Source organism: Danio rerio, chromosome 23, assembly GCF_049306965.1.
Source record: "Danio rerio strain Tuebingen ecotype United States chromosome 23, GRCz12tu, whole genome shotgun sequence".
NCBI classification, from domain to species: domain Eukaryota; kingdom Metazoa; phylum Chordata; class Actinopteri; order Cypriniformes; family Danionidae; genus Danio; species Danio rerio.
In genome coordinates, this window is record NC_133198.1 from 36,378,372 (window position 1) to 36,401,289 (window position 22,918).

Below are 22,918 nucleotides of genomic sequence, written 5' to 3' on the forward strand. Positions count from 1 at the left end.
CCTATGAATAGCCTAATAATAAACTATGCTTATTAGAAAATTATATTTAAAAAAAAATGCTTATTTTTACATTGCAAGATGCTCCAAAACTGTTTTAAAAACAAAGTTAACTCCCAAAACACCGTTTTCACTCATTTATGTGACCTCATTTATGTGAATGCATTAGTGAAAAATCATATATGTATAATGCTGGGACATTTATGTAGTATATTTGTTTCTGATGCTTGCAACATCGCTAGTTTTTTGTCATGGCAAACCAGGTAAAGGTCACCTTATGACTCATTTACTGTCTAATTTAGTTTAATGGTGTGTGATTATTTTAATTACATTACATATTATTAAGTTTTTATAATTTATCTTTTTAAAATCTATTTATTAAATATTTATTAAAAAGCTTTGATTTCGGTTTTTGGTCAAATGCATCCATAATTTTCAGTACATCCCTAAATAAAATTAAAAAAAATTAAATTTGCTCATAATATACATTTCATATTATCTTATTTCACAAATAGTGAAATGAGCGGGATATTTTACTGCTAATAGAGTAATAATTAATCACACTTAAAAATAAGCAATGAAAACATTCCTCCAGATCGATATTCTCCGTAACACATACTGTAACTAAAGAGGACTCTACTATCTATATTTAAGCAAACTTTCTATAAGAATCTACAAACTACATATGCTTGTCTTTGTCCAGCTCACCAATCAACATTCACAACACAGTTTACAACCTCACATTTAATGTATCAACACTGGGATGGTTATGTATCATGTATTGAAGGAGCATTCTTTCAATAAAAAGATTGCATTTGCTTTTGTACGGAATGTCTCCACCTCACAACACTGGGCTCATTTTAGCATTCCTGCGTGTAAATCAAATCATCCAGCATCTTTATAAACCATTTATATAACATCAGCAAGTGAAACAATCCCTGAATAACGAATATCGAGCATCGCTAAAGCTGTCCGCAAGGAAAGTGCAACTACTGATTCATTCAAGTACGTTACCAACATACAGTATGAGTGCTGTTGTACAATGAAATGCAAGCTCAATCCTTATTAGTCATCACTATTATTTGATTTCAAGTGCACTAATTCAATTATGAACAACAGAAATGGAGGACGCCTAACTATAGTTTGAATTATCCAGGTACACGGTAATGTCAGGAACGCCGGAAAAGATCCTGGAGCACATGCTGGAGGCCATAAAACTGGAAACCAACGGAGCTGACTTCATAGGTAAGGCAGATGCATGGTTTGTGAGTGACTTGTATAACAACCTGTTATTATAGTTGTGTACCACAGAAGGTCAGACTGAGGGAGTGACCAAAACATTCCAGCTCATTTGGTCTTGTTTACACATCCATTCAAAAGCAGCAGTCAGATGATTGAGGTTGTTCTGGGCTTCTCCACACAGCTCAGTGATGAAAACAAGTCCCTGTTGATGAAGTTTTAAGAGCTTGTTTTTTTTGTGCTTCTTTAGATCCCTGTGTGACTGACTTTCTCCTAACGCATCCCGTCTTCATGCCCTGCAGTCAACTGTGTGCTGCCCTCCAGCATCAATATCCTTACAGTATATTAGTCACTTATATTCTGCTTCATATTGATATTTCTCTACCAGAACATTTACATGAACATCAACATTCTCTATTAAAATAATACTCTGATTACAAGGATAGTTCACAAAAAAGACAATTCTGTGATCATTTACTCACCCTTGACTTGTTCCAAACCAGTTAGAGTTTTTGTCTTCTGTTGAACACAAAAGAAGATATTTTGAGGAATGTTGAAAAACGGTCCACTGAAATTCATTGTAGAAAAAAAGTTCTATGGAAGTCAGTGAACATGGTGAACATACCCGACAACACTCCAGTTTTTCTAGAGAGCTAAGAGCTGTTTGTGATTGTTTTGATGTTCCTTAACCTGCTCTTGCACTTACCAAGCGGAGCCGTCTGAAGGCTCAGACCTGGAGAAGGCAGCGTACGCTCTCAACACCAAGCAGAAGGTGGTGAAGCTGGTGTGTCACTGGGTGGCTCTGTTCGCTCTGCTGCTCAGGGACGATCCTGTGGCCTCTGAATTCCTGGAGGTAAAAATGAGTTAAATTCTGTAGTACTACTTCAGTGCTGTTAAACGTTTTATCATGGTTCACAAATGTAATTTAAAGTAAAAAGTATTACAAGTTAAAAAAATAAATATAATAATAACAAACTAGATTAACATTTTAAATGTGCTAATATTAATAAATTTGGCTGGTCTTACAGTGCATGAATCAATTCATATTACATATTATAAAAAAGACAAGTTAATGATGTTATTATTAATATTATCATCATCAATATCATCATCATCATCATCATCATCATCATCATCATCATCATCATCATCATCATCAACTTAATAGTAGTAGTCATAACCTACAAAATTTGCAATATAAATATTGTTAAAAAGCTGTTGTTGTTGTTATTATTATTATTATTATTAATGATAAAATAATAATAATAATAATAATAATAATAATAATAACAACAACAACGTAGCCTGACATTTAATTTCATTTAAAAATTAGATTTTTTACAAAAAAAATACTTTTAAAATATGATACTAATATATTAAAATATATAATATATAATATATATAATATATATAATAATAATTGTTAATAATAAAACATTTTCTTAAACAATAATAAAAAACATAATTAAATGATAACCAATTATAGTACCATACCCCTTCCATGTATTATGCAAAAAAATGTACTAATATAGTAGTAATTTTTTTTTAATCTATGTTATAACAATTCTGCCAGGTTTAAATATTAAGTATGGTATTTTTTCCACAAGAAAAACAATGTTTAATAAATATATTGACCAAAGTAATTACAAAAAAAGTTTAAAATTAGTCAATTTTCAAATGATGTTTAACAGAGCAAAAAAAAATTCACAGTATGTCTGATAATATTTTTTCTTATGGAGAAAGTCTTATTTGTTTTATTTCAGCGAGAATTAAAGCAGTTTTTATTTTTTTTTAAACCTTTAGAAGGTCAAAATTATTAGCCCCTATAAGCTATATTCTTGATAGTCTACAGAACAAACCATCATTATACGATAACTTGCCTAATTACCCTAACCTACCTAGTTAACCTAATTAACCTAGTTAAGCCTTTAAATTTCACTTTAAGCTGTATCGAAGTGTCTTGAAAAATATCTAGTAAAATATTATTTACTGTCATCATGGCAAAGATAAAATAAATCAGTAATTAGAAATGAGTTTTTAAAACTATTATGTTTAGAAATGTGTTGAATGAGGGAGAAAAAACAGGGGGGGCTAATAATTCAGGGGGTATAATAATTCTGACAACTGTATGTATTTTCTTTTGGAAACTTAAATTTAAAAAAATAAATAAATATATTGACCAATATTAACATAACCCATATAATAATAATAATAATAATAATAATAATAATAATAATAATAATAATAACTGTCAAAAAAAGTTAGAAAAAAGGCTGCGGTCATACTGGACTTTTCTGTTCAAGCTTGGTGAACTCTGATCTGCGAAATCGCATCACTTGACAGCATGAGACCAATTGAGGATCAAAAAATGACCTCTCTGGACAGAAATTTAAAATATGAACCAATCACTCGCTTTTTAATATGTCTAATTATCTTATTTAATCCCGCCCCTTTTCAAAGCGACGTAGTACAGAATTTGCATGCTCAAACTCGAATGTGATCACAGCTTTAAAACATAAGAAGTAAAAGTAAAAATGCATGAAAAAAACTACATTATATCATCATAATGTGTCCAATAAATCCTATATCAATCGAATAAACTAAGTGTCAACACACTTTATTTTTCTTTGAAGATTTTTTCACTCACATTTTGTGACATTGAACAGTCAAAACAGGCTAATTGTACAGTCATTTGCTGCTGCCAATCCTGTTGTCCTAAAAGGTAAATGTAATGGGAAAAACTGTTAAAATATCACTGTCATTTTCTATGATAGAAATTCAGGGAAGGAGTGATGGCAGACTCAAGACTTTCTAGCATGCTTAGAGAACAGCTAAGGGACAGGAGGAAGACAAAAATGTAAGTATAATACATACACATACAAACACCTGCACTTATATATGTGGTCTCAATATGTGTGCCATATAACCTTGTCTGTGACAGATGAATCATGAACATATTGAAAGTGATTCTTCAATGTGTACCTACTGTAATTCACACTTAGAAGGATCGTTTAGAGCCAAAAAATGATATAATCACATATGATGTCATAAAGTCATAACATAAAAAGCACAATTAATCTTTATCTGACCTGCTATTAAAAAGTCCACAGCTTGACTCTTCAGTTTGCTAAATATGTCATAAAATCTCATTACATAATCCCACATTTAAACCCTATTTATTGCACACTTTACAGAATGGAGAATGGATGTCACACTCTGACAAAGGTAAGAAGCAATGGTTTCTTGGTCTAATAGGAAACTGGCAGCGATAAGAAAGCCAATAAATCCTACTTTACAACACAGAGCGATAAACAAACTCTCCGGTGGAAAAGTCAACATCTCTGTTGCCGGAGATCTTAAGACAAATACAAAGAACAAAACAAAAAGTAGATCCTGTAATACACATTCATTACAAAAACACTGAAATGAAAACTAAAAGTAGGTCAGAATTATCCACGGTCACATGAACCCCAGCAATATTGTGTAGATATTTGCAGTATGATTCAGAACAAATGTTTAAACTAAGTACATTCACTACCTGACAAAAGTCTTGTCGTCGATCCTGACTGACTTGCTAGAATGTTCCACAGTTTGAATAATTATGGCTTTTTATTCTCTACTCTTTATCTACGCTACCTGACAATAGTCTTGTCTTCGAACTCATTTGTAAGAGCAAAAAATAATAACTTGACTTCTAGATGATCATTTGGAAAAGTGGCAGAAGGTAGATTTTTCTGAGGAATCATCTGTTGAACTGCATCCCAATCATCACAAATACTGCAGAAGACCTATTGGAACCCACATGAACCCAAGATTCTCATCAAAAATCAGAAATCAGTCAAGTTTGGTGAAGGAAAAATTATGGTTTGGGGTTACATTCAGAACGACACAGTGGCGCAGTAGGTAGTGCTCTAGCCTCACAGCAAGAAGGTCGCAGGTTCGAGCCTCGGGTCAGTTGGCGTTTCTGTGGGGAATTTCCCTTCATTCGCGTGGGTTTCCTCCGGGTGCTCCGGTTACCCCCACAGTCTAAAGACATGCGGTACAGGTGAATTGGCTTGGCTAAATTGTCCGTAGTGTATGAGTGTGTGTGTGTGAATGTGTGGATGTTTCCCAGATATGGGTTGCGGCTGAAAGGGCATCCACTGCGTCAAAATGTGCTGGATAAGTTGACGGTTAATTTCGCTGTGGCGACCCCGGATTAATAAAGGCATCAAGACAATTGTGCTGCCCATTACATTACAAACCACAGGAGAGGGCAAATTCTTCAGCAGGATTGCACTCCTTCTCATACTTTAGCCTCCACATCAAAGATCCTGAAAGCAAAGAAGGTCAAGGTGCTCCAGGATTGGCCAGCCCAGTCACCAGATATGAACATTATTGAGCATATCTTGGTTAAGATGGAGGAGGAGGAATTGAAGATGAATCCAAAGAATCTTGATGGACTCTGGGAGTCCTGCAAGAACGCTTTCTTTGCCATTCCAGATGACTTTATTAATAAGTTATTTGAGTCATTGCAGAGATGTATGGATGCCGTCGTCCAAGCTCAAGGGAGTCATACACAATATTCATTCTTTTTCCACTGCATTATGACTTTATATTCTATACTGTACATTATTTCTGTTAAATGACAAGTCTTTTGTCTAAGCACAGTCAGACCTTACTGTCCTAATGAAATCATTAAAAATCATATTTCATTTTGGTAAAATAAGCGTAATCTAGAGGCCTTCATATCGTTACCTTCATATTAGCCACTTCTGTTACCAAATGAGCAACTAGAATTCATTATTCGTCATTCCTAAAACTTGGATAGATGACAAGACTTTTGTCAGGTAGTGTATATAGGCAATATGATGCATAGATTTAAAGAAAGCCTATATGATGTGAAATAATGTCTATAAATACATTTATCTTTGAGTTGCCAGTGTGGACCATGTGCACTGCAAAAAATGCTGGGTTCCACACAGTTCCTTTATGTTGTCCCAACACAAATCGTTTAAGTCAACTTATTTTTTTTTTTACAAATTTAAGTGAATTGAACATAAAAAAATTTGGTTGTCCAAAAAATCCCTAAGACTTTTGTTGATTCAGCGTAACAAGCAGCAAAAATTGTGCAAAAAATCAACTCTTCCTTCATAATCAGGGAATCAACGATACACAGTGCGAAAGATGTATATTCGTTGACTTTGTAAATAGTAAATCCTTAATAAATTCAGTTCAGTAAAGTGAAATTGATGAACTTTTCACTGAATTATTGTCCAAATGACAATGTGCTTTTAACTTAGTGTAAAAACATAAACATTAAAACATATGCTGCCACCTACTGGTGTAATGAATTGAACTTCGCAAAACATTTATAAACTGTACTAGCTAGCAGCCAAATATCCGCTTGTTAGGTGTGACATCACACAAAGCGGCTTTCGGGTCTAAGCGCTCCATCAAACTGTATGGGGACGTTTTGGTGTTTAGTTGTTTTTTTTCTTTAATTTCTTCAGATTTTCACGTGAAGTTAAATTTTTACAAAAGTGAAAACATTAAATGCAAGTGTCTGCTTTAATGTTTCATTGTTATTACATTTTTTTTGGTGAAAAATTTTTTGGTGTTCACCATAACATTATATTAATGCAAAAATGAAACAACACACTCACACTCGTACATGTACTTATTAAAAGATGTAAAAGAATAAGTCACAATCATTAAAATGACAATTAATAAGGATTTTTACTCTGCACTGTGATACTTTAATATAATCTTTTATTATATCATTAAATACCTAAAAATATTGTTGGTACCTAAATTACATTCTAGTGATTACTTTCTGTAAATCATAGTACAAATGTATAATAATCTTTAAAAACAAAACACCAAACATTCTAATGCATAAAAAACCTATTCGTCTTAGACTCGCATTGACTGATTATAATACTGTATTGCATTAAACATCCAATCCACTGGTAGAAACCTTTATAGCTTTTTTTCTGACAAAAATCATCCTAACATATGGTTTTAAAATGCCATTTTGCCAATCCTTCACAGACACCTGATTTTTCTCTCAGATTCCTCACATTCTTGGAATTACACTGAGAAAATCCATCATTCCCGAATTCATCAATACTGTCTATATATTTTATACTCGGTCTGTCTCCACATCTTAAAAACTGCCTTTTAAAGCCCTGCAAGCTCTGATATCCAATATGCTCGTCTATTTATTTCAGCTGAACCAAAAGTTTGATTGGTTTTCAGCTTACGAAGAGCCGGTGGGAAAACTGAGGTCGATTAAAGCCCAAGATAAAGGTTTGTGTTTTTACTTCTGTAAGATTTTATACCAATCCATAACACAAAGACATTAAAGAAAGTCCAGATAAACCTGTGAAATTGTTTTGATTAATCAAAATAGACTGGCTGGGATTTACCTTAATTAAGAAGAGTTTGTTTTTTCTCAGTGTTGTATGAGATCTTTAAACCGGATCATAAGGCTGTCACTGTGATGCTGCCAGTTGATGCATCGGTGAACGACATCTTGACTACATTAGTGGATCCTGACAGAAACTATGTGCTTGTCAAGATGAATTCCTCAGGAGGTAAATTATCAGATTCATACGATTTGGGTTCAGAGAATCATTTGCCACTCTTTACTTGTTCCAAACCTTTATGGAGTTTTTTTTTTCTGTTAAACAAAATAAGATATTTTGAAAAATGTTCTTTTCCACAGTATTTGTTTTCTATAAATGGAAGAAATTGGTTACCGGTTTCAGCTTTCTTTAAAATATAAACTATGAGATTCATATGATTTGGGATCAGAGTTGGAAATTCTGTCATCATTTGCCCACCCTTTACTTGTTTCAAACCTTTATGAGGTTCTTTCTTCTGTTAAACACAAATTATAATATTTTGGAAAATGTTGGAAAGTTGTAAACATTGACTTCCACAGTATTTGTTTTCCCTAAATGAAAGTAAAAGCTTACCAGTTTTTAGCTTTCTTCAAAATTTAAACTATGAGATTCATATGATTTGGGATCAAAGTTGAAAATTCTGTCACTTTTTCCCACCCTTTTCCAAACCTGTATGTTAAACACAAAAGAAGATATTTTGAAAAATGTTGAAAATCTGTAACTATTTACTTTCATAGTAGAGATAAATATATTGAAGAAAATGGTTAAAGGTGTTCAGCTTTCTTCAAAATATAAACTATGACATTCATATGATTTGGGTTCAGAGTTGAAACTCTGTCATCATTTGCTACCCTTCACTTGTTCCAAACATACCTTTATAAATTTTGATAAACACAAAAGAAGATATTTTGAAAAAGGTTGGAAACCGGTAACCATTGACTTCTACAGTATTTGTTTTTTCTTCTATGGAAGTAAATGGTTATAGGTGTTGTGATTTATTTAAAATATAAACCATGAGATTAATATGATTTGGGTTCAGAGTTGCAAATTGTGTTATTATTTTTAATTGTTTCAAACCTTTTTGAGTTTCTTTCTTCTGTTAAACAAAAGAAGATATTTAGGAAAAATGTTGGAAATCTGTAACTGTTGACTTTCACAGCAATGGTTTCTCCCCTACTAAATGGTTACAGGTGTTCAGCATTCTTCAAAATATTTTCACTGGTGTTCAACAGAAGAAAGAAACTCAAAGATATGTAACTAATTGAGGCTTAGCAAACTTAAATTTTGTATTTTTGGGTGAAATCTTCGTTTGCTGACCTAATCAGATGTTTCATGTAATCAAAGTCTCATCTGCTTTGTATGTTACAGACAGAGTCCAGCTGAAGTTGGAGACCACAGCAGTGTCTGCCTCTTTAGGAGTGAACGAAAAGCTTTTCCTCTGCACTTCCAGCCAAGTTGAACAACTGGTGAGAGATGCCAACATGATTACCACCTTTATATAGTAAAAACACTCTAGAAATGAGCTGTAATATGCTTAACTCTGATAAATCTGTTGTTCTATGCATAAAAAACTGCATTAGAAATCAATTGATTAGGTAAGAGACTCGAGACTAAACAAGAGTCAGTTCAACTTTTGGTTCAGCTGAAAAAAGATGACTAAACTGGATATAAGTCTCATGATTTGAAGAAATTTCAATATAATTATTGTACCCAGATGTAAAAAAAAAATTACTTATTTATTATAAATTCTATAGAGTACAAAAGGAACATTTCTATTTTAACATTTTTTTCATACAATAACAATTAATGGCTACTAATAATTTAAACTTGAAAAAAAAAACTGCTAAAGTGATTTTTAACAATATGACGTTTAAAGATCCTTGTAACTAATTATTTTGCCATAATTATGCAATACCTTCAAACAATCTCAATATGTCAGCTTTTCTAAACAATAATTGGTTTGTTTTTATTGTATTTATTTAATCTGAGTAATCAATATCAATATATACACATGTAATTATGGAACCAGACAAAATGACAAATATTAGTCTGTATGCTTCTCTGTCAACTAGCATAGAAGAGTCTAAGTGCACCAGCAACCACTTAGAAACCATCCAGAACAAGACATCTCAACATCTTAAACGTCCTAGAAACCATCTATAGCACCTTAATTAAACCCAAGCAACTGCAAAACAATATTTCAGACAACAATCTGATTACCTGATCAACACAGACCTTAGAAATCTCACAGCAACCTTGAAGTCTCTAGAAAATCCGTAACAATATCCTAGCAATTGCCCAGAGTAATTTAGCAACCCCAGAGTAGCCACACAGAACACCTTAGCAAATGCATAGCAACAACCTACCTCCCAAATAAGACTGAATGCTTATTGCCCGGGATAGAAGGTTATAGTAGATTCTGGACAATATAGCAGAACAATAGTTTTGTTAATAGAGGGTCATCGTAAAACCCAATGTGTACGTGTGTGGTTTACCTCTGACAGACACCTGATAAAGAGCAGCTGGGGCCGGAGAAGAGCACCATGGACACTCTGGAGCAGATTTGCTCCAAGGACATGGCCAGTCAACACACCAGCTACGACTGGGAACTCTTCATGGCCATGCATGAGGTAATAGACAAACCAACAAACACACTTGTCACTGGCATATAACCGTTTCATTAAACATGCAATGACAGTTTCCATTTAAGGAGGAACAAGTGAAGTGTTCAGATGCAAAAACCTCTAAGTGCCATCTGAAATGGTCTTCTAAAATGAAGGTTTTTTTCTCAGAAATTCACTTTTATGGGAACGAATAGGTTATTTTCACTGTCCTTAATGTACAATAACTGAAAATAAACATACCCTGTAGAAGACTGAGAAAAAATGCTCATTTTAGATGAACATTTCAGATGGTTCTTGAGTTTTTTGCATCTGAACTCCTAAAGTGCTCCATTAAGATATTTTAAAATGTTGTTTTTAATGTCTCTTACAACTGGTTTACACCCATGCAAGGTAAAAAAAAAACAGTTCAATCTTCTCATTATGTACATCGCAGCACAGTTTCTGAAATGGTTTGTTCAGTGATTCAGTCTCTGAGACAAAAATGCTTTTCTTACTTAAGAGGTTTTGTCCCGTTTCCAAATTTTAATTGATTCTTAAATCAAGAAGCATTTTTAGACACGCAAAAAATATTTTGTTTTCAAACATAATAAGTCAAAATTGAGTGATGTTTTTGTCTTGTTTCTAGTCCAGATATCTACAGATTTCTTAAATCAAGAAGCATTTTCTAAACAAGCAATACATATTGTCTTGTTTTCAGAAAAAGTCTAAGTGAAGTGAGTTTTTCCGTAAAAATAGTTAAATAATCTGCCAATGTGGCTAGTAAAGTAATCTTGTTTTCGCTTTGAAATAAGATTATTTTGCTTATATATTTGCTATTATTTCGGAAAACAAGACAACATTTTTCGTTTGCTTCTTGATTTGAGAATTTTTAGACATTTGGACTAGAAATCTCTGAGTAAGACAAGGATTTTTGCAATGCAATTGGCCAAACTCAGCTTATAAGTCTTCCTCAACACTTGAAAACATTAATATAAACAGTGACAATGGCATCAATTTTACTGTATCAATTTAAGCTCACATTCTCATCCTTTAGAAGTGCATGCAAAGTGGATTTAATATTGCAATACAAAAAACAACAACATTTCCTGTTGTTACAAGACAAACCAAACTCTGCCGTTCCTCAACAACTTCAGTGTTCATAGGCGGCAAATAAAAAATATACTATGCAAATGTATAACAAACCCACATAGGTTTGTTTAGAAAGTCTGCAATTACTGATAACTCATTTCAGGCAGTTCCCTTTTCTTTTTGGAGACATTTATCAGAAACTCTGATCATTTAAAGTTTGCACATCGTTTACATGCACATTACAGACTGCATGAAAGGTAATATGTGCAAAAGCAACAGACATAATTATTCATTCATTTTCTTCAGCTTAGTCCCTTATTTATCAGGGGTCACTTGAGCGTAAAGCATATGTTCTACACAATGGATGCCCATCAGTACTGGCAAACATCCATACGCACTCATAAACTACAGCCAATTTGGTTTACCCAATTCACTTATTGTGCATGACTTTGGACTGTGGGAGAAATCAGAGCACACGTTAACACAGGGAGAACATACAAACTCCACACAGAAATGCCAACTGGCCCAGCCGGGACTCAAGACCTTCTTGCTGTGAGGCGACAGTGCTAACCACTGAGTCACTTTAATGGTGACGTTTAAATACTAAAATTAAATCATCCTTACCGATCACAATTAGAGCAGAGTGATGTTGTATATATTAGCTTTGGCATTTAAATAGAAATGGCGTCACGTGTTCAGGCACACAAACGTCACACGGATGTGATCAGTCATGTGTGCGGTGTATCGGTTCAAGAATCAAACATGACAGAGAGAGTGAGTCAGTGAAATAATTTACAGCCGAGCTGTCTGAATCGCACGCCTGGCTCACACCTACTGAGTAAACATTTGAAATATGTGACGTCTGCCGTGCCGCCAGCTCACAAATACACACATATTAGGGCCTATCAGATGTAGGAAGTAAAGTGAACACGTGTGTCATTTGGACTACTTGTCCTACATTCGGAAGAATCAGATACTTCCAAAGTTCACCCGAAATAAACATAAAAGAGGAGATAAATAAAGCTCTTATCTTATAGAAATATACTAGCATAGTATACTATATGCAATAAAATCAATTTAATATTTTAATTTATTTAGATTTGTCTTAACAGTTGAGATTTATACTAAAATGACACTAAATATTAAAATATTATACTAAAGATAGGGTTTTTAATGCTTTAAACACCTACATTTATAAAGAAAACACACTGTGAACATTAATATTGTGTGTAATATTATGCTAAATGCATTTATGTGACAACATTTTTTTGTTTTGCTCAAAAATAAAAACTTGTATAATTTTAATGATAATTTTTTTGTTGTTGGTAAAAGTCTTCAATATCCTCTGTATATTACAAATACAATACCTTGTATTTGCTGTACTGCAGGTGGAGCTTGTCTACTATGTTTTCGGACGGGAAAAGTTCCCTGGATCCACCACAGCAAACCTCGAGCGGTTTGTTCGTCGCTTCAATGAGGTTCAGTACTGGGTTGTGACTGAACTGTGTCTCTGTGAAGACCTGGGCAAGAGAGCCATACTGCTGAAGAAGTTCATCAAGATGGCTGTTGTGTGAGTATTACATCAACTGACAACACTGTTAGTGGCCATATACTTTATATATACAGTAGTAGAGGTTAATCAAAATCTGTCAATGGTTTAATCATTAATGCTATCATTACACAAGATTTATTTTACGTCACATGAGTTCACCTTCACAACTTGGTTCACCGAATATTTACCCAACCCACTAATTTACATAATCTTTAAACAAACTTTGTGCTCAGTTTGTGTCATTGCAACTGTACAGTTAGAGTACATGCACAAGATAATGCAGATATACCACAATAAATGTTAGGAATACATGCTGAAACAAATGTCTGTAAACAGTGGTATTGCTATTTGCATCATATACTACATGATTGGTTGTGTTTTTTTTTTTTTTGTTTTTTGGAGGGAAGGCTGTGGGGAGTAAAGCAATATAAAACCTAATAATTTACATACAGAGATGCACTAAGATTCCCATATATCAAGCAATGACTATAATACCTTAAGAAAGATTTGTGATTTCTTCAAAACTTTTTGCCATGCAAATGTTGGTGTAAAAAAGTGGTTATTTTTTAACTCTTAAAACCAAGTACTGACATATGTCAATCCATTTTATTTTCTTGATTAATTTCCTTCCATATGTAACTGTGCTCTTAATTTGGTGGAAATTGTCATTTTAATCCCCCTCTACAAAATCAATGTTATTTTGGTTTTGACCCATTTTTAGTTTTGCATTTATAAAACGGCCCAGCCTGTATTGTTTTCAAAAATAACACTTTTAATACAGTTTAATATATAAGCCTATATTTTTTAAGTTTTTTAAAAAATTATACAGTTAAAGTCAGAATTATTAGCCCCTCTGTTTATTTTTTCCCCAATTTCTGTTTAACGGAGAGAAGATTTTGTTCAACACGTTTCTAAGCATGATAGTTTTATTAACTCATTTTTAATAACTGATTTATTTTATCTTTGACATGATGACAGTAAATAATATTTACTTAAACACTTCTATTCAGCTTAAAGTGACATTTAAAGGCTTAACTAGGATAATTACATTAACTAGGCTGGTTAAGGTAATTTAGCAAGTCATTGTATAATGATAGTTGATTCTGTATAGCGCAGACTATCCAAAAAAGTTAGCTTAAAGTGGCTAAAGATTTTGATAATCAATAATAATTCTGACTTCATAATAATTCTGACTTCAATTGTACAGTAAAAAAAAAAGTAAAAAAATAAATATATATATATATATATATATATATATATATATATATATATATATATATATATATATATATATATACACACACATACATACATACTGTATATATACAGTGCTCAGCAAATATAAGCACACCCCTCACAAAGCTATCTTTTAAATTTGTATTTTTAATAGGAAGCTATACAATATTATATTTGTGCATATGTATTAGATTAGTCAGTACTGGAGCTTTGAAAACCAACAATCTGGAGCTTATCTGGAACTTATCCAAAATATAATTTGAATATATACATATATCTGTTTAATAAATCTGTTTTGTTTAAATGCACCAAAATATATTGCATATATTCACTGAGAAATGGATCAAAATATTCATTTTTAAAATGGGGTGTACTCAGTTATGCTGAGCACAGTATATGTAGATATATAAAAACATCTTTACATATTTGCCAAAGACTTTTCTCATTTTAATTTAATGTACACAAATAGCTAAAACTAAAAATTTTGCATAATTTTCATAAATGCACATACATTTTATAAAAAAACAAACTTAACAATATTGGAATATAACTAAAATATATATTAAAGAAAAGAAAATAAAGAAAAAAATTATATAAAAGAAAATAAATTAATATTTAAAACTGGTATTTAATATTTGATATTTTGGTATTATCAAAGTAACTGATTTTATAGCTCATATCATTAGTGACCACTAGAGGAAGCTAAATTTTATTTTATTTTTTTTACCTCTGTTCACAGGTCTTGATCATTAATTATGATGTCTCATGTATGACATATAACACATACTACCAATTATTTACAATGAAATAAACTCATATGACTTGTTTGTATTAGACAGTATGAGCTCACGGGCGTCTATTCTGATGTGTTTCAGTTTGAAAGAGCAGAAGAACCTCAACTCTTTTTTCGCAGTAATGTTTGGCCTCAGCAACAGTGCAGTGCAGAGGCTCAATAAAACATGGGAGGTAAGGACGAATGCGCTTTCTTAGGCTATATAATAATCTGCCTTTAATAATCTACACTACTCCATTTACATTTATTCATTTAGCAGACACGTTTTTCCAAGGCGCCTTACAAATTAGGACATTCCCCAGTTTTAATGTGCTAAATGTTATAAGTAATACTATAAAGATTACCATCATACTTTTCTTTTCTGAAACAGCTTGAATTGAAAAAAGTGCAATGCTAATTCATTTGACTTAATAAAAAAATACATATATTTTGATCTCATTGAACAGAGACTTCCCAATAAAACCAAAAGGATCTACTGTGCATACGAAAGACTGATGGTAAATGTTCACACACACTTTTCAGGGATTGTTCAATATATGTGAATGCTATATATATATATATTAATAATCTGTGTTTTAGGATCCGTCCCGTAACCACAGGGCCTACAGACTGACTATTGCCAAACTCAGCCCTCCATACATTCCCTTCATGCCACTGCTTCTAAAAGGTACAGTTCACTAGTGAATCTACAGTTTATGTTACTTCTACAGTAGTATATAGTGGATTACAGTTTAATCAGCTAAATGCATCACTTACCTACACAGATATGACATTTATTCATGAGGGAAACAAGAACTACACTGATAAACTGGTCAACTTTGAGAAAATGGTGAGTTTGTGGTCAGAGTGCTGCAATTAATTAACATTTAAACTCTATACTTTGGACAAAAACATCTAATGTGTGTCTTTTTTTATCTTGTTTTAGCGCATGATTGCCAGAACAGTGAAGACAGTTCGGGATTGTCGAAGCCAACCTTACGGTACGGCTCCCTCTAGTGGTGTGGTTCACAGAACACCACAGTGTTTAAAAGGGATAGTTCATCCAAAAATGAAAACTGCCTCATTTACTCTCCCTCATGTGATTTTAAGGAGCGCCTATTTGCATTATAAAAGGTCATAGTTTTGGTTTTGGGGATCTCCAACAAAATTCTGATTTGCATGCAAGGTCAAAAAACACTTTGATTGTCTTATAATATGCATTTATTTTTACCTAGTTATCCCAATGACTACCATATGAATCATTCAGTGATTCATTTGTTCCCAAACCCCTCCTTTGCGTGAGGCTAATATGTGCTGATTGGTCCAATGACCCAGTCTGTTGTGATTGGTCGACTAAGTTCAGCGCGAAACAGAGAGAAACAACAACCACAGCTATGAAGTAGCACAGAGTATGTCAGAGCTCAGTGCAGGAAGCACCAGCATATTACTCTACTCTTAACCCTAACCCCAAGTAATAACAACGACACACATTCAGTATTAATCCACACAGTGGCAAAAGTTGAACTATTTAGAAAATTGACCGCGCCGAACAGCTGATGGTGGCCATAGCAAAGACATACGGCAGAGGATCACAAGTTCAGAAATGCATTTAAGTTGGTAAAGTAAGAAGCATGCATCACGTTTTCAACGCTGTTTTGTACACAATATGTGAACAGCTTCATTTAGATTTAGCCTGAGGCCCCGTTTACACTAATGCGTTTTAGTTTGAAAACGCATACGTTTTGCTATGGTTACGCCATCCGTCCACACTACGCCGGAGTTTTCGAGCGCCAAAAACAGAGGGTTAAGGAAACGCTGAAGAGGCCGTTTCCATTCTAAAACGCTGCTGTTCTGTCTCAGTGTGGATGGGGGAAAACAGAGACATCTGAAAACGAAGGCGGGGCTGCAGACATTCGCCTCTCTGATTGGAGCTTTTTCTTCAATATTAAGTAGCCTACACACAGTTCAGTCTCGCATCCTCTCCGTGTAAGTTCAGACTTCGCAAGTTTGATATGGAAAACAAACTCCCGGGTGTACTTTATAAGATCATTTACATCACCCTGGCTATGCTGTTTTACTGTCTTATCAAAAAATTTAAAACATGTGAGGAACTGCCTATTTTCATTTTGGATATTAGCAACTTAACAGACATCAAAAATGTTGAGGTGTCGTGTAGCTCCACATTTATATGAGCGTCATCTTCATGCATATTTATAACAAAACCGAGCCTATAACATCACTGCCTCTTTTCATTTTTATTGAAAATACGAAACACCCTTTCTATAACTGAATATCATTTTAAATAACCAATAATGGCCATTTTAAAATATAACGTACAATAAGTTTATACAATAGAGAAAATAACGGCAAGCCATCAGTCAATTGGGCAGAATCTGTGTTAGCGGTTACATTAATTAAGATATTAACCTAACTTATACTTGCGCTCATCCAAAACACGTTACCTGAGAACAAGTAGCCTAATAGATTCAAAAGACCAAAGTCGGGGAATATGTTGATGAACAGTTCGACGTGCCCTGCTCTCATATGTGCTCAAAGCATGCTGCAGCGCATGTCAGATTGTGTGTGTCTGTGTGAGTGTGTGGTCACGTGATGTGCGTTTTCACCGTTTTAATGTAGACGGAGAGTTGTTCAGAAACGCTGGGTGAAATGCTAGTGTGGACGCGGATCGTTTTCATTCTAAAACGCCGTTTTAAAACTAAAATGCACTAGTGTAAACGGGGCCTGAGAGATACAGTGCAAGCACTGATCTATAGTAGATAAGTGATTACAAGCCGTGCAGAGCGATTTCAATTTACAAGACAATAAATACATATTTTGACTACAGAAAACGAGGCAACAATTTTAATTACACTTACATGTTATGATCAGGAGGAAGAAGAAACTTGTCCATATAAACTTTAACAGTTACTGACTAAGTCTCTGCCAAAGTCTGACAAAGTTCCATACATCAGTCTTTGCTGATCCTTCCTTTAATAGCAAACGGCCGGCGACTCCCGCACTGCAGTGTAGGTTATTGTATCAATCTTTAGAAAATGACAGGAACAACCACAGCACACGGTTGCCTATACTGTGGTATTGTTGTCAAAATTAGCGTTTACCCTTTATTCCCACAGCAAAATCTCCATCTGTCAGTGATTGTTATCTCCGTGTCATGATCAATCCCATAATCCCCGGTACATATTTGCTGATGTACCGTATCAGCGTCAATGCTTTCAGGCAAAAGATCTAAACCCAACACGATTCATTTATTGGACTCTGAATTGACTATTTCGTTAAAGAATCAATAGTTTTAAACACGATGCACTTTCCGATTTAAACCTCTGGATATTTTCATTCACTTGGTGCTGTCCTAAAACACTGCATAGAAGGTGATTTTCAAAAACTCTTCAACCCTTAAGTTTCTTTCTTCTGCCAAACACAAAAGATGATGTTTTGAAGAAGGCTGGTTGCTGTGACCTATCAGACAAAAATGACTCGGGAAGTCAATGTGTCCCAGCAACTAGCAAATTTCAAAATATCTTATTTTGTGTTTAACTTAAGAAAAAAACTTAAATAGTTTTTCAACAAGTGAAGGGTGAGTAAATTGCAGTATTTTCATTATTGGGTGAACGATCCCTTTAACACTGTTGCATTTAAAGTTGTCCTACAATGAAAGCTGATAGCCTTAAATGGCTGTGTTTACACTGCAAATCTTAAAGAAGTTATAAAATAGAACATTTTATTGTTTTTGAACACAGAAGTAAATAGAATAGTATAATCCATGATAGTATAAATCATATTTTTTACTAATACTATACACTTCTGGCGCAAAAAACTTGGTTTATAAAATATAATACATTTATATGTGAAAATGCATTTCATGACCCCTAAGATCTGATCTCTTGACCGTATTTGATTTTTGTGGTATAATATTACGCGTACATGCAAGTCAGATATGAATCTCTGGCTCAGAACAGATTAAAAAAAATTTATGGACATACGTTTACACTTATGGAACATATTCATCTCTCTGATGGGAGTAAAACAAAATCTGATTGTTTTTGTGGAAGTGTAAATGCAGCCAATTTGAAAACCAAAAATAGAGATCGACTTGATTTTTGTTGCTTGAAAATGAATGAAATGGTTGTGGTTTGCTGTCATTTTGATTTCAATTAAGTGATGGTGTGTCGTGTGCTTGCTCTAACGTGTCATCTGAGAAGAGATAGATATTGGTGAAGGAGGGAAGAAATACTTAAGTGCATGCATTCATGGATTAATGATTTATTAGAAATGGTGTCAATTCATTAAAAAAAATAATAATAATAAGACGTCAAACTTCATTTCATGGTGACTTTAATTCATATCTCACTTATTCATATCTAAATTCAGAGTTATTCTGTGCTTTTGCAGTGCCTTCATCTCCGCAGAAAGGCTTGACGGAGAGAATGTTCTTGGATGCTCAAGCTATCCGAATATCAACATGTACGTCATTTCTTTCTCCTCAGTCGTGATGTCAGGAATGCGGTTTCCAGGTCCAAGCCTCTATACTCACAATAGATGACCAATCTTTTACTTTTAAAACTACAGTCTCACAGTGTCCTGGTAATATTTCAGTGATTCATAAAAGATTAATCAGTGCCTGGCCATATGAGAAGCCAGTATAGATCCACTAGCATGATTTTACAGCACACAGAGAGCCTTAATACCATTTGTTTTTGGAATTAGGTAGATTGCTTGGATCTGGAAACTTGACGTCAGACTTAAACCCCTTTGTAACACTGCATGCTACATCCCAGATATCTCATAATTTTCCCCACCTCCCTCCTACTTAAAGTCTGCATCAAAAAGTTCATAACAACTTTGCATCAGTATCAGAATTGGATAGAGGACTGGATCAGCCGCAGGAATGCAGACCTCTAGACTGGGTTTTATTTGAGCTCTCCTCACGTCATCTAACTTGCAACAAACTAATTGTTACAGTAAATTGGTTAAGGATATTCCACCTCAAATAGTCAACATTATTAAATAAGAACTACAGTAGTAGATTGGTCTACTATAAGAAATGCTGTAAAATGTAAAATGATGTAAAATGTAGAACTGCAACTTATTATTTGACACACGCGTCTAACCTACAGCTTTAAGCTGGTTTAAGCTGTTTTTTTCAGCAGGGGTGCTAGTCAAAATAAGGGTTATTCTATGATTTTGGCACAATTGGCAGGACATGAAGTGTTCTTGTTGAGTGAGGCGACATCTTGTGGTGAAAATAATTACAACTAGAGAAAGGCACTTAATTTAGATGTAGCCTACGTTTCAACTCGGATTTTCCAATCGGTAACTGTTTTAGACATTACTTTCAGCGTTTGAAAAATGAAATGACAGGTAATGCGTCCTTTAAAGTGATGAAAGAACATTTCATTGTTTCGCTCTTACCTTACTGTTTGAAAAGACCATTCAGGGGAGGAAAACCTGACAGCAGTTTGGGCTTACGAGTCACGACTACGCACAGCTGACGTGACACGCTCCATTTGTCCAATCGAAATCCGCAAACAATCAAACGTTGACTAGGAATCTGAAACGCGTTTAACCCCGATTAACATTACACGTCTTCCCAAATTGCATACTAAATACGCTTTTTAACCCCGAATAGCACTGGACAGCTTCTGAAATCGCAAACTAAAAAATGTTAGTGGCAAAATGTCTACATTTTAAACGTCTAAAATACTACAATGACAATATAGCCTGACCAGCGTAACCAGGCTGGGAGCCCAGCTAAAACCAGCTGTGTCCATCCATCTTAAACCAGGCTGGTCAAGCTGGTTTTAGCTGGTCATTTTCCTGCCTGACCAGCTGAGACCAGGCTGGAATGGCTGGAAACCAGCCTGAAAATGGCCAAAACCCCTCTAAAACCAGGCTGGTCAACCAGCTAAAACCAGCTAACCAGCTTAGGCTGGTTTAAGCTGGATTTTTCAGCAGGGAGTGTATCCGGGTTACTGAAATTACACCCATGGCTAATTTATTTACCAATAAACAGGGTGCGAATTACAGGGGGGTTGATTGAGGTAAAGTTGGTTTTATATTCGCACATCCAGACTTTCTCCTTAATATAATTTCAGAAAAGTATTCACTGCAAATTCTACAGTGAAACCATATTAGCAGCCAACAACCATCAAAGTACAACATTGTTCATAGTCAATTAAATAGTGCTAATGTTTTTTAAAGTCATACTTACATGTGATTTCAGTCCAAACATTTAAAGTACCATTGTAAACAGTGTAAAAAGCTGTAAAACCAATTTTACCTCAATGGGGGTTTGTGGGGACTGACCCCCCTAATTAAAACTTAATCTCCCCTGAAGGGCGTCAAAACAACATAAATAGTCTTCTAAGTAGTGGGAAATAGGGTTTATTCTGATCTGTATCTTGAAAGATAACATTAAAAATGAAAATAACACATAAGTATACATTTTACCACCAATAATGGTTCATATTATTGCGAATGCACAATCAGTCTATGCGAGAAAAAAAAAAAATTTTATCAGTCTGAAACCATCAGATCAGAGCACTGAAGACAGCTTAAGTATTCACAAGACACTTTTCTTGTAAAATAGCAGTTTGTTTTTTTTACATATAGCCTAAAAGTAAAGTCTAATTATATGCATAGTTTATAGTTTGACCTACAGTACAGTACCTACAGAACAGCTAATTAGACAATACTGTTGGTCAGAATACACTAAATATTTGAGTTACTTTAACATTTTGGGTTTTACAGTGTTTGTGATTTACTGATGCATTACCGAAAAGTTGAACCTCCTTATCGTCAATGTATTATTTGCACCCTGCCAATCAGTACCTACCAACATTAGTTCACCCAAAAATGAAAATAAATTCACCATTTACTCACCCTTGTGTGGTTTTAAACTTTTGTGAGTTTCTACTGAACACAAAATAAGATAACAATTAGGCTACAGTGGAAGTCACTGCATGGTTTAGCTTTCTTTAAAATCTCTTCCTTTGTGTTCAAAAGAATAAGAAACAAACTGAATCAAGTAAAGGGTGAATAAATAATAATAAAATGTTCTTTTTTGGGTGAATTATCCTTTTGAGATGCAATTTTGGGTGCTACATTGGGTTCGATTCAGGAATGTCAAACACTCCTAGGAACAGGTTAATTCCAAACCAACTTCAACACACTTACCTGCAGGTTTCAAACAAGCCTGTATGACTAAGTTAGTTTGATCGGGAGTGTTTACAGTAATTAGAGTTAAAGCTAAACTGTGCAGAGCTTGTAACCCTCCACGAGTTTGACATCTGTGGTTTAAATTGAGCCACTGTTTAACAAGTATGACTATCTCTAAAAAAAAAAATTAAAAAAAAAGATGTGGTAAGTTATGTTACAAAAAGAGCAGAAATACATCAGGCTGTCTTTCTAATTCTCACTTTTGCCTTTTGTAGATTCAGACCAGTCTCTGAACCTCCGCAGTGCCACCAGTATCAGACAGTACATCCAGAACCTGAAAGTGATCGACAATCAGAAGAAACTAACTCAGCTCTCCAGAGCCTTAGAGCGCTGAGGTCCCGCAAAACTGCTATCTTCAGCCCATTCCTGCTCCATATTGGAGAAAAGAAAAACTGAACAGATGGAAGCCATGACCACCCTATGTGTGGTTAATTGGTGTAAATTCTCACAATTGTCCACCAGTGCTGCATGAACTGCAAAAAGTTGAGAGCTGGATGACAAATGCTGACAATGGACAATTTTCTTTCTTTTTTTTTATTGCCTTATCAGAAGTGTTCTGATGTTTGGGTCATATCTGACTCAGCCTACAACGTGAGCTAACAATTCACTTCAGTGCTGCTGGCATTAACTGTTATTTATAAAAGATTTATATCATGAAGATGTTGATCACAGTTCTATATCCATTCGCCACAGCCCTTCAATTGATTAATGAAGTTATTGTTTAGGAGGCAAAACCATATAAAATGTTTGACATTAACATTAAATATTCAGTAAGAGGCCATGCATTAAAATATTTTTTCTCTTT

The 22,918-nt window shown here is 34.2% G+C and overlaps 1 protein-coding gene and 1 long non-coding RNA gene across 14 annotated transcripts in view; one reads left to right on the top strand and one right to left on the bottom strand.

Annotated features, from left to right (window-relative positions):
- The window catches only part of LOC137489139 (uncharacterized), a 63,614-nt gene extending 43,237 nt beyond the window's left edge, over positions 1–20,377 (bottom strand). For 4 of the 8 annotated variants that reach the window (XR_012398629.1, XR_012398631.1, XR_012398632.1 and 1 more), the window contains exons 1-5: positions 20,308–20,377; positions 12,685–12,837; positions 10,121–10,236; positions 1,943–2,083; positions 1,719–1,755 (exon numbers count right to left, since the gene is read on the bottom strand). This is a non-coding gene — a long non-coding RNA (uncharacterized lncRNA). Of the gene's footprint in view, positions 1–1,718; positions 1,756–1,942; positions 2,084–3,883; positions 3,952–10,120; positions 10,237–12,684; positions 12,838–20,307 lie in introns of all 8 variants that reach the window. The other 4 variants (XR_012398635.1, XR_012398630.1, XR_012398637.1 and 1 more) reach the window with 3 other exon arrangements.
- rapgef3 (Rap guanine nucleotide exchange factor (GEF) 3) overlaps positions 1–22,918 on the top strand; it is a 76,840-nt gene extending 53,922 nt beyond the window's left edge. For 2 of the 6 annotated variants that reach the window (XM_009297025.5, XM_005162353.6), the window contains exons 12-28: positions 1,154–1,242; positions 1,487–1,565; positions 1,939–2,089; positions 4,011–4,093; positions 4,431–4,461; positions 7,449–7,527; positions 7,677–7,814; positions 8,994–9,091; positions 10,130–10,255; positions 12,706–12,887; positions 14,981–15,071; positions 15,345–15,395; positions 15,478–15,565; positions 15,663–15,727; positions 15,824–15,878; positions 19,288–19,359; positions 22,329–22,897. In XM_009297025.5, coding sequence (XP_009295300.1) covers positions 1,154–1,242; positions 1,487–1,565; positions 1,939–2,089; positions 4,011–4,093; positions 4,431–4,461; positions 7,449–7,527; positions 7,677–7,814; positions 8,994–9,091; positions 10,130–10,255; positions 12,706–12,887; positions 14,981–15,071; positions 15,345–15,395; positions 15,478–15,565; positions 15,663–15,727; positions 15,824–15,878; positions 19,288–19,359; positions 22,329–22,447 — 1,597 coding nt within the window. In that variant the 3' untranslated portion in view covers positions 22,448–22,897. Of the gene's footprint in view, positions 1–1,153; positions 1,243–1,486; positions 1,566–1,938; positions 2,090–4,010; positions 4,094–4,430; positions 4,462–7,448; positions 7,528–7,676; positions 7,815–8,993; positions 9,092–10,129; positions 10,256–12,705; positions 12,888–14,980; positions 15,072–15,344; positions 15,396–15,477; positions 15,566–15,662; positions 15,728–15,823; positions 15,879–19,287; positions 19,360–22,328 lie in introns of all 6 variants that reach the window. The other 4 variants (XM_073939244.1, XM_009297024.5, XM_009297023.5 and 1 more) reach the window with 3 other exon arrangements.